This window comes from Alligator sinensis, unplaced genomic scaffold (genome assembly GCF_000455745.1).
Source record: "Alligator sinensis unplaced genomic scaffold, ASM45574v1 scaffold436_1, whole genome shotgun sequence".
Classification (NCBI taxonomy): Eukaryota; Metazoa; Chordata; order Crocodylia; family Alligatoridae; genus Alligator; species Alligator sinensis.
In genome coordinates, this window is record NW_005842172.1 from 1,796,102 (window position 1) to 1,813,072 (window position 16,971).

The 16,971-nt window shown below is 44.0% G+C and overlaps 1 protein-coding gene across 3 annotated transcripts in view; it reads left to right on the forward strand.

The window, feature by feature from the left end:
• The window catches only part of CASD1 (CAS1 domain containing 1), a 67,340-nt gene that overhangs the window by 23,076 nt on the left and 27,293 nt on the right, over positions 1–16,971 (forward strand). For all 3 annotated transcript variants that reach the window (XM_006025896.3, XM_025206784.1, XM_025206785.1), the window contains exons 5-7: positions 1,126–1,188; positions 2,881–2,925; positions 6,411–6,534. In XM_006025896.3, the coding sequence (XP_006025958.1) occupies positions 1,126–1,188; positions 2,881–2,925; positions 6,411–6,534 (232 nt within the window). The remainder of the gene's footprint in view (positions 1–1,125; positions 1,189–2,880; positions 2,926–6,410; positions 6,535–16,971) is intronic.

Sequence of the window (16,971 nt, forward strand, 5' to 3'; positions counted from 1 at the left end):
TATATTTCTCTGTTGCACGTATCATTTTACGCTTGAATTTTTTTCCCCCTCAGAGGGGACGAGCACGTACAAATCCAACAAAAGTTGATGGGAGTTTCAGTACCTTTTATACCTCTAATTTTTTTTAAAGATCTGTTTGACAACTTTGAATTGAGGATGGTCCTTAGCAGGGTAGTTGTTTTGAACATTCCCATTATGCTGGTGTGATTGGGCTCAAAAGTGGTGATGTTACTGTTTAGCCAAATCTCATATTATGCTGATCCTTTCCTGAGAAGTATTTTATACTTTTGCCATAGGTGTGCCAATATACATCTAGGGCTGGATTACTTGAGATAAAAAAATTTGGTGCATACAAATCAACTTCCTCTGCTACTCAAGAAGTAATTTGTACATGGCTTTCCATACCAGAGAAAGCCAAATACGTCACTTAAAACAAAACCATACATGTATAGGAGGGCCAGTGGAAGAGTTGGAGTTTTGAAACTTGAAGATCTGAGATTTAACTTCTGTGCTTTAAAGTCAAAACCAGTCTTCCTCATATTTGACTCCATATTGCTATTGTCGTTTCCTGATTCTACATTCAGGAGGAACAATACTAGATACAAGGAGAGAAAAATTTGAAATGAAAATCTATTGAAACTAAAATCAGCAAATGACAAGTGGTTTGATTTTTTTCCTGTCTTCTGTTCACAGTATTTATCCTTCTCTTCTCCAAGTCTTTCAGTTAGTCCCTTGCTTTATTACAATATTGTGTATGTGACATTTTGTAAACATGTAAACACTTGTTTCTAGGCAGGATATTTATGGAAAGTTGAGGGGCTTAGTTTCTGTCTAGTATAAAGGATTAGTTTCTGGGTTAAATCCAGGTTCCACTGAAGTCGGTGACAAAACCACCATTTATTTTATTTTTTTGCCACTGGTAAGATTTCACCTTTTTGCTTCTGCATGGTTGAGATATCAGACCTTTCCCTGCAATTTTCTTTCATTCTAGAAAGGAAATGAAGCAGTCTTTAAAACAGTGTAATTTTCTGTATAAGATGAATTGCTTGCAGTTCATCTACTTCAGTACTCTTAAGTAGTTATCTTTTTTCAGATACTTATAAATGCTGTAAAATTGTTTTATAGGATTTTCTATGGTATCCAGAAGTTAATGGTTCCATGAGGCAGTGCATCAAAACTTGGACTGAGGTATATTCTAATTATCTACTTATTTGTGGGGCAGGGAGGGGGTGTTCTTTTAATATGCATACCAAGAGATTGAGGGACATGGTCTGCTTCTGTTCCAAGTATGTAAATCTTACTGCCCATAGTGGGAGTCCTGTATGTAGAAAGAACTGTATTCATGTAAAAATTGAAATTCATTTGCCCAGTAAGAGCTCTGAAAAAGTATGGTACATAAGTTATAATCCCAGAACAGACTACAGCAGTTAACAAATTTGCAAATTTGGGTCTCAAATGAAAGCTAATTGAGACTCTTGGCTTACTTGAACTCCTGAAAAATGTTAGGGATGTGGGGTTCTTTGTCTCATAGACTTATAGGTTGAACATAACTTCTTTTTTTTTAATGCAGAAGAATAATAAGATGAGGGGGGTTGGAAAATCTTGGGTCTGGGAGAGAATTCTGGTGATTGATGTGAAAAGAATCATATTCCTAAATAGACAGGAATTTCATATTTTACTTACCATTGGGGTTGGACTCGATGGTCTATTGAGGTCCCTTCCGACCCTAACATCTATGAATCATTCGAGAAAGCAGAAATCTGTGACCACAGAGCCTCTATTTCTGTAAGTAAAATATTGGAATTGAAGATTTAAAGGAATAAACTTTTAAGAGGGAAAGTATTACACTGATGTGGCAAGAACAACGATCTGAACTAAAGGTAGAAGACTGTTTAGAGGTGTCTGGAATGCATTAATTTGCAGTATTGTAATGGATGTACATGCTGCCCTATCATGTGATTCAGCATGGCAGATGTTTTGAAACCATACTGTTTAACAAACTGTCATGATTAATTACAACTTAAGCATTGTATTTCTTGATAAAAGTTTTCAGCTGCATTCTTGTCAAAGGATGCTTGCCATTATAGTGTTTCTTTATCAACTTGGAAATGGTATGGAATGATCCTATAAAGGCCCATGATACTACTTTCATTGACCACTTGTTAAATTTTAAAATAAACAGCTTTGTGTTTGTTGTAATGCTTTCCCTCACTCTTGGAAGAAGTTCCCTGTAAACATTATTATCCCCTTCTTTTTATAATGATTGCAGAAAAACTTGGCAGCGAGTCTGTGGTATGCCAAGATTGTTGCCTACTAGTGATGATGATATCTGTTCCTTCAAGCTTCCTCATTTATCTGCTTGCATCCATCTGTGGTCTCCTATGTTATATTTAAATTTAGAAGCTTTTGGAGGCTGTTTCTTTTTGTTCTGTTTGTATAGTACTTAGCATGATGGGATCCAGGTCTGTGACTGGGGCTCCTAAGTGGTACATTATACTCATATATTGATGTTAGCAGTTTTTGTTTCACATAGCAGTTAATGTCTAGAAAATGCAGACAGCTTGCACTGCACAGCTGAAATAAGTGTGAGTTATCAATGTACAGCATTCTAGAAGGAGCTGATCACATCTGAAAAGAGGAAACTTGAGAGCAAATTGATATGTGATTCTGAACATATGGTAATATGTTACTTTGCACTTGGGTAGATTCTGACGTGAAGATCTTGATGCTGTGCATATGATTCAGCTTCTCAATATACAGTTTAATACAGTTTATTCTTAAGTCATAGATATTAAAAAAAACTTGTGCAATTAATTGAATGAGTAGTCTGATTTGTGAAGATTTTAAGAGATCTAATCTGCTGTTTCCCTTGTGCCATAGGGTTCTGCTGCAAAACCTCATATAATTGTAGCAGGAGCAGCCACGGTAAGCTATGCATATAGGTAGTTTCCCAATATAAATAGATGGAAGTTGTAATTGGATAAATCTCATGTGCTAGACAAGTGATGAGGAAAAAGGTGTTTCATTAGAAAAGAGCAAGAGCATATTCATTGATAATCATAATTTTTCCATTGCCTTATAAGTAAGTTTATATATTATTATAAGTAATACACACACATATATTTACTATAACTTAGACTTTTATAGTGTATGCTAATATTTTCTTACTGGTCAGTTGTTAAATGTGTTGTTTCATCTGTGCCTTGAGCCAATAGAGCACAGATTCTATGAGAAAATAGCCTGGGTACTTTATTCAATAAAAGCTCAATAATTTTACAATAATTTGACCAAATGAGATTATAAATATATATTTTGTCTTAAATGAATATTCATTACAAAAATATTTCAGATGATACCATCAAGGTAAAAGTTTTTCTACTTTGTAATTCACACTTACATATTTAAACCAATATATGGTCTGTTGACCTAGCGTAGTAGAGCTCACCCTTTTAGTGTAGTGGGTGACCTGGACATACTACTGCTACTCTTATCCAGTATAGGAGAAGGAGGGAAGAATGATGGCTGTAAATGTCAGGGAGGAGAAGATAGGGAGAGAGGAAGCTCAATCTTTGGGCAGTGGAGGAAATCAGCCTCATGGCATAGGGCAGGGAAGGGAATGTGCTGGGCCAAGCTGTTTGCTGCAGATCCCCTGTGCTGCAGACCAAACCAGCAAGTTGTAGGATGAGCATTTCTTGACCTAGATGAACAATCCCACTTTGTTCTGCTGTCAAGAATCAATTAAGCAACTATGCTTTCCAAGCCTCTCTATCCCAGTATCAGATATCACTACCTAGAGAAGAGCATCATTCTGCCTGGCCACAGCAATGCTATGTTCAACATGATTTCTACATCATATACATCTGCTGTACAATTTACCATAACTTAATCCTTTGGAGAGTTAATAAATGTTGTCATTCTCCAAGTATTTATTGCACCTCTTCCAGTAAAGTTAGCCACATGCCTGCGTGCTAATACAAGTCAGAACAAGAGAAAAATAATACAGTGCAGTCAGCTGTCTTGCATGCATCCTAAAGCAGGCAGATGCAATGTCTTCAATGGAGAGCTCCAACTTCTTTTAAATAAGCTGTTCTGTTGTTCAGGGGATTGGGTTTAGCTACTGGATGCTATTCTGTCCAAGGTCATGACCTTTCACGACAGCTGCATGCCATTGATATTATGAAATTGTATTGCCAGCTGGAATAGACTTGTGATTGTGAGAGAACTTTCACAGGAAGTAGACTTATACCATGTAATTTGCTCCCATAAAAATGATAGTAGCAACAGCTTTTGCTACATTCCTACTAAATGTAAAACTTACCCTTTTTATAATTCCTTTTCTTCCAAAAAGTCAACAGATGCAATAATATTTAAAACTCCCAAGCATTTTTCTTTAAATCTGGGAAGGAAGACCAAAAAGTTTTGTAATATTTTATTAAATACTTGGAGAGGTGCCTGGATCCTTATCTGGTTCCTAGCAGTATACCAGGAAATGCCACGAGAAATTTTCATAGCCGTTTCTACAGGAAGAATGTTTGCAAAATAGCACTTTCAGGAAATGTGAACAAAGAAATGAATTGACCCTTAATGTTCCATAGATGCTCAGTCTGGTGAACTCGCTGAAGTCAATGAAAGCTTTGCCTGTATGAAGTATCATATTTACCTGACTCCAGGACCACTTTGAATTTAAGACAGCCCCCACAATTATTAGGTTCTAGACATGGAAAATTATAAATTTTTTTTAATTGTCCATGTCTAGAGTCTAGTTATTGGAGGGTTCTCTTTAAATTTAATGCCCCCCCTTCCCTCCCTTAGCCACAGGGAAAGCAGTGGCTGGAGGGCATACTGCCTGCCCCCTACTGCTTACGTTTGGAGCTACTTATGCTCTGTTTCTGTTGGGGGCACAGAGCACCCAGCCAGTAGCAGTGGCTCTGGCTCCAGCTTCCATCCCAGGCTGGAGTCAGGGTCAGAGCCATGGGAGCTCCCCACTAACTTTTTCATGTGCCCCTTCTCTGTGCTGGCACTACTCTGTGCATTCCCTTTTCCTGCGCTCTCCCTAAACCATGCACCCTTTCTTCACCTGTGCTCCCCACTGCATCACATGCCCCTTTCCCCTGTGCTTTCTCTTGTACTCCATGCTCCCTTCCCTGCATCCCCTTTCCTCATGCTCCACCCTGTGTGCCATTGAACCTAAGATGGGGCTGTTTTTCCCCCTATGCTGAATGAAGGAAAAAATCTTGTCTTTGATTTGACTAAGATGGGATGCATCTACACAAGACACTTAACTGTGCAGTAGTGTAGCTTACTACACAGTAAGTGTGTACATCTACATGTGCACATGCTTACTGCGCAGTAAGCCTCGCTAATTGAAAGTAAATTTGCTACCTGCAAATGCAAGTAGCAAATTTACTTTCACTTAGTAGTGACATAGTCGCACTCGTGCAGATGCCTGGCCAGAAGCAAATCTGCTCACTGTCAACCGTCCACCAGGGGGTGGCAGCTGCCTGATGTTGGGGTGGGCTCCCCAGCCTCCGCCCCACACATGGGGCAGGGACTGAGAACTGCCCTGGTCCGGTGCAGATCCCAGACCCGTGCCCTGATTGGATGATCAAGGCATGGGGCTTGGAAAGAGCTGCAGGGGTGGGATAGGTCTCAGCCTCCTGCTGCAATCCTCTGGTGGGGCAACTAGCTAGAATAGACTTGCTAGCTAGCTAGCTGCCCCACTCGTGTATCAAGGCAGGGAGCTGGGACCTGCCCCTCTTTTGAAGCACTTTCCAAGTCCCCTGCCCTTGATCCAGGAAGCCAAGGCCAGAAGCTCCCTGCTTCTGGGTTAGGGGGACATTGTCCCTGCCCTCACATCAGGCAGCCCCCCGGGGCAAGGTGTAATGTTCCAGCCCTGGCCAGGAGACAGCTGTTTCCTGCAGGGTCCCAGGAAGTGCGATCAGTTTGCTACCATTAAGAAGCAAATCTGCTTACGCTTCCCTGTGTGTGTAGATGCCCACCCGGGAGCATTTATTCTTGAGTAAACTGATCCCAGATCAAATGCATGTATAGACGTGCCCGTGGTGCATAGGATTTGGCTTTAAATCCTACCTGTGAATATTATTGTTACCTTAACTATATTCAGGTTAGTAAATTTCTAATCAAACAAAATCAGAATAATTTCTGACCAGGAAAATATACTTCAAGTTGAATTAAATTTATAATATGCATCTACGTTCTTGGATTGACCGTGTTTATTTTGTTATTTACTTAGTTTGGGAAAAGGAAAAATGTTTAATACTGTTTAAAATTAGGTCTAAAGGAGTAAGCTAGTTTAAGAAATGTACTCAAACTAGATGCTTAAAAAAGTGGAATTACTGTAGTAAGTTATGATCACAGATACTGGTTATTTTTTTTTTTTAATTTTCTAGTGGTCTATCAAGATACACAATGGAAGCAATGAAGCTCTTGCACAATATAAAGTCAATATCACTTCAATTGCACCCCTTTTGGAAAAATTAGCAAAGAGTAGTGATGTTTACTGGGTCTTACAAGGTAAAGTAACATTTAATAGCTAACTAATTCTCTGAAATAAAATTTTTGCAGCATGAAAGACTTGGACTCATAAATATCTGCTTCCAAAATGAAAAATCACAATCAATTTAAGAATGTTTGTTTATTGGCATATGATATTTGGCTTTACAGTAATTTTGACTGTAGCACTAAAAGCAAGAGATGAAGGAAAACCATGTTTCACTATCTTGTTATACTTATGAAAAACTTGAAGGCAGATTAGTGGTTGTAAATTTAGAAGCATGTTTTATCATCTTCTTAATAATCTGGCATGTCACTTAACATCAAACCTGAAGACTCAACCTGTTACATTATAGATATAATTTGCTATTTGTGTAAGATGATTTAGAACTTAATATGGCTGATTTTAACTTCAAAAAATTAAGCAGAAAAAACTGCAGTTTTGCTTGACTTTTGGGCCCTTAATGACTATATTAAAATTCTAAGTCACATTATACATGAAGTCTTAACTTTTTGCTTCAATAAAGTATTTTTTTAAATTACTTGATCTTGAGCAGCATTTCACAATGTAAATAGTGAAATACTCATTCTGTTTAAGTGAGAATAGACTATATCAATCTCATATTCCAGGAGTCTATAACAGACAAAGGCCTTTGCCTCCCACATCCACAAGAACAGGAAAGCAGTGCTGCAGATTTATCCCCTAGATTGAACTCCTAGGAGTCTTTGGGCTTCGCATAAGACCCAGAATTCCAGAACCCACCTCCTCTGCCTAGATATGCCTATTGGGAGACGAAGGATATAAAAGTATTCGATGAGAACACTACACAATACCTGCAGTTGTGCTGACAAGTTGGTCAGCAAAATTGACAGATGCAGTGAAGGGCAGGAGCTTTTCTAGGAATAGATCCTTCCCCCACTCTCCCTCCCCTCCCATGAAAAAATCTTTCAGGAGATCATCTTCTTGGGGCTGGGAACTGTTGTCTGAAGTTATCAGTGTCGTCTTTGCTGTTGTCCATGCCGGGTGTTATTGATGTGTTGTCAGTATTGAAGACTTGGGAGCTCCAAGGTCTACAAGTCACAGCCATGAGATCCCAACACTAATCTTGTCTTAAAGAATGACCACAGACTCAGTTTGGTGGCAAAGATTTGGCCAGGTTTATTATCTACAAGCACAGACCCTAACACGTTTTAGCCTAAGAGGTACATCAAACCAGGAGCTAAGGCATTTGTACCTGTGACAAGGTAGTCAGCCCAGCACCACACAGTCTCCCCAGGCCACTACAAAGTTTCCATGATTTCCAAATCTAAGTGATCAGAACAAATTATTTATTGCATTCCATAATCTTGAATGTCTTAAACTGTCCTCTATCATGGGCTTGTTTCACATTCTGACCTGGGTGTTCCCGTTCTAGCCTTACCCTGGTACTGGACTATCCTACCTTGTATCACCCTCTCACCCTCCCATCTCTTGACGTGTGAGCCTGCCAGGTTTTGTTTATGTGAGGAGTTCATGTATTGGTCAGGTTTTTTGGTAAGGCCTACTCTGGTCAGTACTTTAGCAAAGCCTTTGTGTAAACAGCATATATTTATCAATGCTACAGCGAGACCTACAGGTACTAAAGTTTCATGCTGAAAAACTGATGCTTATGGCATTGCTGTCAGCCTGTTTAATATCCATGGGTTGGTTCCATTGGTTTGCTAGTCTGCAACCCCCAACTTCCCCAGTTCTTCTGACATACCTCCATAGTACATAAATACATGTGATGCTGCCTGTGGTGTTCATCTCTGTACTGGTCTAGATCCAAAGGGACAGGATAAATTATTTGCTGCTGCTTAGGCTGTCAAGCAACACTTGCCAACATACCTGTTCCCACATACCTGCATGCGGATATATCTGATATGCCTCAGTCTATGAATATGAGGAGATTTATTGCATGATAATCATCCTCCCTTGACAGAATAGTACTCTCCCATCATGCTAGATCTGGAAAATTTCAGATGGTGCCAAGACCACATGGAGAGAGTGACACTGGTTCTGCAGATCACTGTGCAGCAGGTCAGAGAATCAAACTTCACGTTGTTTTTGTCAATGGAGTGCCTTTGCTTTATAAATGAAGAAATTGTACTTTGGTTATATTGGTCTGTTAAACAACAGGCTGTCCCGCTCATAAGATGGACAAGTGCTACCTAAAGGAACAGATCATTCCTGTACCCATCCGGTGCTGTTATTTCTGGTCATAAAAACAGCTAATGAGAAATTGCATCAAAGTAAAACTGTGCATAAACAGAAAATGGGTTTGTTCAGGGTGCAAGACATAACTTTCTGCAAGCTTGCTCTTTAGCCTCACCAACTATCCAATTTATTTTGTCCAGATATAATTTCCAAGTCTAAGAAGTGAACTTCATGCAGGGAAATATTACCATCAAATGTTAGTGAGGTTTCTTGTACAAGAGTGCATCAAACAGTTAAAAAACAGCTTGCAGGCAGCCTTAGATGCAGCATATATTTCTTGCCTTTTGATGGCGGTCATGCAGTATGCTTTCAGGGATCTGTCTTGCTTCAAAATGGACTGCTGGAGGACCTGCTGTTCAATGAAAGGAGTTGTTCATAACCAAAATAGACGATACCTGTTGTACTCTGAAGCCCTGAGGACAAGATTCTGTTTGCTCACCCTGGCACCAAAAGAAAATGCAACAGGCAGCAATCATGGACTCCACAAAGGCTATGCAATCAGTCTTCTTTCCACAACCATAGATCAGTGGGGCCATCTGAAAAGGTAATTTTCCATAGGTGGACATAACCTCAGTGTCCCAGTCCACCTTGGAACATAAGCAGTCATTTTGGCAGGACCGTCAAGATAAGAACCATGTAAAAAAAATCCTGGACTCACAAAATCTCACTGTGAGAAATGACTGGCCCATTGTAGATAGCCACAGATCCATGAGTACAAAATACTAGCATTAGAATGGGGTATTCTTTCTATTTTCACCTAGGTCCTTTCTCCAACCACTCCTTCCTCATCCCTCTATATGCACCTTCCTGATGAGGCATTTCTATAACAAAGTCATTTTGCTGCTATTGCTAGGAGGTGATAGATAGATATGTGTGGGAACCACCTGTATTAAGAGGGTTCTACAGCAGTTACTTTATAATCCTCAAGGGGAATAGAGCGTGACATTTTGCCTTGATAATACTTTTTCTGGACTCGGGGTCCAAGTTTGAACTTCTCCAGGCTTCAGGATTCTTACTTACTCATACTAAATCACACTGGAAGGATCTACCAGTATAAGGTGTCATAATTCACCTTTGTTCCCTAAGGTGCTCAAGTTCATGGCAGCATATTCAAGGTGACCAAGGAGAAACATGCTTTTGAACAAATTGGTGCAGACCTAGGCACTGTGATGGTTGTAGCCAAGACAATTTCCAGAAACTAAGCAACCTAATCTTGCAAAGTGCTTCTGTCACAATAATTTGTCTTACTGTGATAGATCATATAGTTTCATGGACTGTCATGATGCCATGTGCCAGACTGCATTTTCCTTGTTTGCAAGACTGGCTAAAATTGGTATCTGTGCTAAGCCAACATTTCCTGGAAAATAGTCAAAGAAATCCCATAAATGCCTACAGAGAAGTCTATTTTGTTCCTCTTCTGCCTTCAACTGTAGTGATTTATGCTTTGCTGCTAGGACTGGGAGCCCATATACATAGGCTTCTACAACATAGGCCATACACTTCCAAGAGAAGTACAGATACTTACTAACCTAATAGAACTGAGGACAGTCCCCAAGGTAGGCAAGTCCTTCTTAGAGCACTACTTAAGGTGATCAGTATAGATAATGATAGGTGTAAGAAGATGCATGGCTCAGGTGCTGAAGCCCAGCTGCAGGGGCTACAGGTAATAGCCTGTCTGCCTAGGAGCTCTGGGCCAGCTGACAGGGAAGATTGCCTGGCCCGGGAGAAAATTAAAAGCTCCCAGAGAGTTGATGCTAGAGAGGGAGGGGAGCTGAGAAGAAAGGAAACACTAAAGCATTGTGGTAAAGCCCTTGCCCTGGATAGGAGAGGTGGTGGGGGAGGGTTGTTGATATTTTGTCATGTTGTTTAGTTTGAGGTAGGAAAGTGGGGAAGGCTGACTCCTGGGCCTGACTAACAAAGTAACAACCGGCTACATGTGGTGGAGAACATGGACATTCTAAATTTAACTCCAGCAATGGAGACCAAGAGCCCTGCTAAAATGGCTGGAAGGGCAGCACAGCAACAACAGCAGCTGTTTCAATAGCTCCAACTCCAGCAGCAGCAGCAACTGCAGCAGTTTCAGAGGGAACAGCAGTAGTGACAGCAAGAGTTCCTGAAGCAGCATTTGGAGTCTAGATGGACCGCCACCAACGTTGGTGAGTCTCAGGGGCATTTTTACATGCGTTTCCTACACAGCACCTGGCACTTTTAATTAGCAAGCTGTGCTAATTAAAATCGCTCATGTGTCATGTGTATCAGTGGCACAGCACGCCACCACACTGAGAAAATGGCAGCAGTACACTTTGAACTAAAGGGCATCGAACTTGCTTTAGTTCAGAGTGCACTGTCGCCATTTTCTCAGTGTGGAGGCACACTGCGCTGCTGATGGATGTGATGGACAAGGCTGTCAGAATGCATCGATTTATGTACTCCGGTACTCTATAAATTGAGTCTGCTCTGACGCGCTGGATTTCCAGCATGTTGGAGCAGGCTCCCTATGTGTGTAAGTGCCCCTGGTTCCCAGAGAATAGAAGATGGGGTACGTGCCAAGATGGAACCTGCAGATGACCCCGAGGCCTTCCTCAACTTAAGCAGGTGGAAGAGGCCTATCAGTGGCTACAAGACATGTGGACTGTGAGGGTGGCCTCTCTGTTAATTGAGGAGGCGCAGGCTGCTTACCAGGCCCTGAGAGCAGATCTGGCCTGGAATTATAAAGACCATTAAAGTTGCCATACTAGACCGGCTGGGTGTCTCAGAGGAGGCCTGTTGCCACTAGTTTTGGCAGGAGCCTTGGGATCTGAATGTGTGGCTTTGAGCCATGGTTCAGAAGTTAAGGGACTTGTTCACCCACTGGCTAAACCCTGACCCATGGTCAGCTGCAGAAATAGTGGAACTGGTGACCCTAGAAGTTCTGCATCCTCCTCCTAGTAGGAGCCTGGAGGTGGGTGCATTGCCACCGGGTGACCAGCTTGAAGGAAGCTACCTGGAAAGTAGGGGACTTCTGCGGGGGGTGTGGAGGAGGAGTTATACCACAGGTGCGCAAATACAGCCTATGAGCTGGATCCAGCCCACCAACTGATTGGAGACAGCCTGTGGGTGGGCATCCACCAATTGATTGCATCTGTCCTTCCCAGGGCAGCCTGTGCCCACCAGATGGCACGGCCCCAGCCAGCACGCAGCTTCCCGACGGGGCTGGTGCTGTAGCCACCCATAGATGCTAGGGTTGGAAGGGACCTCAGCTGATTTAATAGATTTCCTAAATGTCTATGGTTGGAAGGGACCTTGTAGATCATCGATTCTGACCCCCTGCTCTAGGCAGGAAAGAGCACTGGTGTTAAATAACCCCAGCTGTGTGCCTGTCTGATCTTTTCTTGAACACCTCCAAGGTAAGGAAAAGCACCACCTCCCTTGGAAGCCCATTCCATATTTTGGCAACTTTCACCATAAAGAATTTCTTCCTGATATCCAGTCTAAATCTACTCTCCTTTAGTTTGCAGCCATTATTTCTAGTAACCCCAAGGGGTGCCCTGGTAAACAGAGTACCCCCTATTCTCTACTGACTCCCCCATGATGAGTTTGTAGAAAGCCACGAGATCACCTCTCATCCTTATCTTGTGAAGGCTGAAGAGATTCAGGTCCCTCAGTCTGTCTTCATAGGATCTTACCTGCACGCCCTCAACCATTTGAGTAGCACTTCTCTGAACCCTCTCAAGGTTATCCACATCCCTCTTGAAGTGCGGTGCCCAAAACGATGTAGTACTTCAGCTGTGGCCTGACCAATGCTGCATAGAGGGGAAGTATCACCTCCACAGACCTGCTCATGATGCACCTATTAATGCAAGAAAGTGTGTGGTTAGCCTTACAAATTACCTTGTCACATTGATGACTCATGTTCATTTTTGCATCGACCAAGACTCCGAGATCTCTTTCCGGTGCTGTGCTACTCAGAACGGTATTTCCCAGTCTATAGGTGGATTGGAGATTCTTTCTCCCCAGGTGCAGCACCTTGCATTTATCCTTGTTAAACTGTATCCTATTCTGATCTGCCCCATTCCCCAGTCTATCCAAATCTGCCTGGATTTGCTCCGTGCCCTCCAGTGTGTTTACTGAACCCCATAGTCTGGTGTTGTCTGCAAATTTGGTTAGAGTGCTTTCAATCCCCTCATCCAAATCACTGATGAAGAAATTGAACAGCACCAGTCCAGGGACAGAGCCCTGGTGAACACCACTGCCCCCATCTTTCCAGGGAGAAACCGCCCCATCTACCACCACTCTCGGGGATAGGAAGCTAACATGACAGCTGCGGTGGCCAGCTCTTTAGCTTGCCCAGTAGTGGTGGGGTGATCCTGGGTTTCAATGGCCAACTTGTTTTGATTGGCTTTAGAGCAGAGACTGCCAGAGCCATGAGAGCCTGGAGTTCTCAACTAACCTGAGGCAGGGCCAGGGCCTAGGAGAGGCCAAGGGTCCTTGTGTGGCCACAGCCAAAAGGAAGGGGTCAAGGGGCATGCAGTCCAGGATGATGATGGTTGGTGCTAGGCCAGCCGATGGGGGTCTGAGAATAAGCTGGGAGCCAGAGATGGAAGACTTGGATGAGAGATGGAGCCAGGGGCAGGGGACCTGATGGTTAGCAGCCCAGGAAGGGCATAGGACATCTAAGGGGGAGCCTAGAGAGGGACAGGTAAGATCAGGTAGGCCTGAAGACTGGTCCTTGGAGCCCCCAGCTGCTAAGACCTAAAACTGGACCCTACTGGGACTGGTTAGCCTGGTGGGGCAGCCTCCATGAAATGCCACGCATGGATGACTCCAGAGAAAGATAAGGATGGGGCACTGGAAAGCCTCGGCTGCTACTGCCTTGTGGGTTACCCCATAGAGGAGGAAGGCTAGGGGAGCACACCCCAGCAGAAAAACACTTGGCAGGGGAAACTGGGACCACATGGGTCAGGGAGATTTGGTCCATGTAGGTCCAGAGGCTTAGTGAGGGGTCTGAGGATTATAGTGAGGCCCAGCGAGTGGCCTGAGGATCATAGAGACTGAGAGGTCTGAGGCCTGGAGAGGGGCTGAGCAAGGCCGAGGGATTGGAAATCCCAGAGAGGGGCTGCATCAGCAAGTGGTAGAACATTTGTAAGGATGCCATCTATGAGGCATGGTGTAGGGGGAGTACAGAGCCATGCAATTGGCCCATAAGGCTAGGACCACAATCCAGTAGGTCATTATAATAAGACCAGGATAGCCCCCCGCACTCTGTATTTTAGCTAACGTCAAGACGTGGTGGGCAAGAGCTGGGCAGACTGCCCATAGAACAGCGTATTTCAACATTTTTGGTGTACCCTGTGATAGCCACCTCAAGCCAGAGGAAACACTTGGGGTTCCATGCAATCTATAAAGCCCTCAAGAAGATTTGGAGGGTTAGGATACCTCAGGATGATGGATTGGATCAAGTTGGGGAGGCCTTGGTTTAATTCATGATCAAAGAGAGGACCTGCTATATGCTTCTCTTACAGCTGATCAGGTTGGGTCAGTGGGATCATAGTAGATACAAGCTTAGCAGCCCAGGATCCTCATTTTGAGTTATAGGGGGAGCTCTTGATGAGAGTGACAAAAGGACAAGGCCACAGGGACCATGGCAGTCCCAACTATTAGTGCTGAAGTAGTACTGCAGCCAGATTTCAAAACTAGCCCATGGTGTACCATGGACAGGCCACTTGGAGATAGAAAAGACCCAGGATAGAGGGCTGGCAAGGTTTTTCTGGCCTGGGGTATACCAAGAAAATCAAGGACTATTTTGTCTTCTGCCCTGAATGTCAGTTGGCTGCCCTCTGCCCCTCTTATAAGGCCCCACTGGCACATGTTCCATTGGGCGGCATAAGCTTGAAGCAGGTTGGAGCAGACTTAGTGGGACCACTGGAGCCCAGCTCAAGAGAGTCAACGAAGACCAGGATGAACTTAGACTATGCCACCTCCTTCCCCGAGGCCGTGGTGATTCTCTCGGCTTTGGCACAAACTGTGGCCTCTGAGCTATTACAGATCTTCTCTTGGGTGAGTATTTCCGGAGAGGTTTTGACTGACCATGGCACGGTCTTCATGTCCTGGTTATTGCAAGAAGTTTGTGGCTTTGGTGAAGGTTCATTCTGCAAAGACTTTGGTGTACCATCCCCAAATTGATAGATTAGTGAAAAGATTTAATTGGACACTGAAGGGGATGTTGAGAAAATTTGTCTCAGAAGAGGCTCAGAATTGAGACCAGTTATTGCTGTACTAGCTCTTTGCCATTTGAGAGATTCCACAGTACACAGGCTTTTTGCCCTTTGAATTAAGAGCCGTGGGGGATGTTAAATCTCTTAAAGGACTCCTGGCAGGACCAGGGAACAAGAAGACAGAACAAATCTCAAGGTTGCACAGCAAGTACAGAAACAGCAATATAATAAAAATGCCTGGCTCCAGGTTTATCAGCCAGGGGATAGAGAACTACTATTTCTCCCCTCCTCCAAGAGTAAGTTGCTGGCTAAGTGGCAAGGCCACTTGCCACTGCAGAGAATAGGCAAAGCAAATTATGAAGTTCTCATAGTAGGGAAACAGTGGGTTTTGCAGATATATCATGTCAACCTGCAGAAGCACTGGAGGGTCCAAGAAGCCTGTATGGTCTCCACGTGTTTCCTGGGAACTGGCCTGGGGATTTCAGGTCCCACACCAGATCCTGTGGCTGTCCTCATGCTAGGGGAAGCTTTGACCCCAATTCAGTGGGCTGAAGTAAAAAGCCTACTGGAGGAATTTAAAGAGGTGTTTACAGTTATTCTGGGTAGAACTACACTGATTGAACATCAAATTATCCTGAAGCTGGGCTGTGCAATTCAGAAGGGATACTCAAGAATTTCAGCTTGGTAGAAAGAGTAAAACAAGAGATTAAGAAGATTCTGTACCTAGGGGTGGTAGAGGAATATGCTGGTGAGAGGAGTAGTCCAAATATTTTGGTGCCAAAGCCCAGTCACACCATCCAGTTTTCTATTGATTTCCATAAAGTCAGTGCAGTTTCAAAGTGTGGTGTATATCCTATGCCCAGAATAGATTATATAGCGGGAGGAATAGGCAGTGCAAAAGGGTGTTGATGTTTTGTTACTTTGCTTAGTTTGAGTTAGCAAAGGGGGAAAGGCTGGCTTCTGGGCCTGGCTAAAGGAATAACAACCTGCTACAGTAGGCAACGTGACAGTTCTACATCAATGAAGGGTCAAGACAAAGTCTTCTCACCCCCACCTCCCTTTAGGTTATTCTAAACTTTTCTGTGTTTTCTGTGAGAACAATTAGCAAGCACTAGATCTCCTTGCCACGCCACACGTGTGGCGGGATGCACGGTTTTGACATCAGGGATTAGATCCCAGTCACTCCTTACTTGCTGGTATAAGTGAAGACTGGGCTCTCCCTGCACTAGCTGGATGGAACCAATCAGCTGATTCTCATTTGGGACTGAGAACCAAACTGTTCACTGGCCCCAGTCAGCAAACAGCTTTGTGTATGGAAAGGCTAGCACTGTTTCTTTGCAGCCATAGGAGCTGAATACATGGGGGCCTGAGGCCCCTGACCCCACCCTTGGGAAGAGACTAGGGTGACTACCCATCCGTAATTGAAGACTGACAAACTCAGGTTGCTGTGGACCCCTGCAAGGGGCTATACGGAGTGAGACACGGGCACAACGTGCATGTTTGCATGTGCACACATGCAAGTGCCCAGGAATACAGGTCCCTGAGCTGCCTGCAGGTAAATCTGGGTAGAGAGGGTACAGATTGAGGACTACAGTGAGAAAGGGAGTGGGGCAGGGCCTGAGCCTGGGCCTAGGGGCACTGCCCAGCCAGGACAGTGCATGGGGGCTGGGGTGGGAGCGGGACAGCCATGGGCAGCTCATTGAGTGCGCAGGAGGGGCTGGGTCCCTTCTGCTGCACGCAGTCCCAGGGAGGGGGGCACATACTGCCTAGATTTCTGCTTGGGGTTGGGGTGGATGCCAGATGCCCACTGGAGGCTTGAGGCTCCTAGGAGGAGGGCAGCAGGAACCAGGCTGAGATGCCCCCTGCTCTCCTGCCAGCAGGGCAGGCAGTGGCATGGAATTGTGCCCTCTGCTGCTGCCAGGTAGGCAGGAGGCACCTCAACATGGTGGTGCAGTGTGCCCAGGGGGAGGGCAGCAGGATAGGGAGCCCGGAGTGTGCAGCAGGCAGCCTGCACCTACCCTCTCCCCC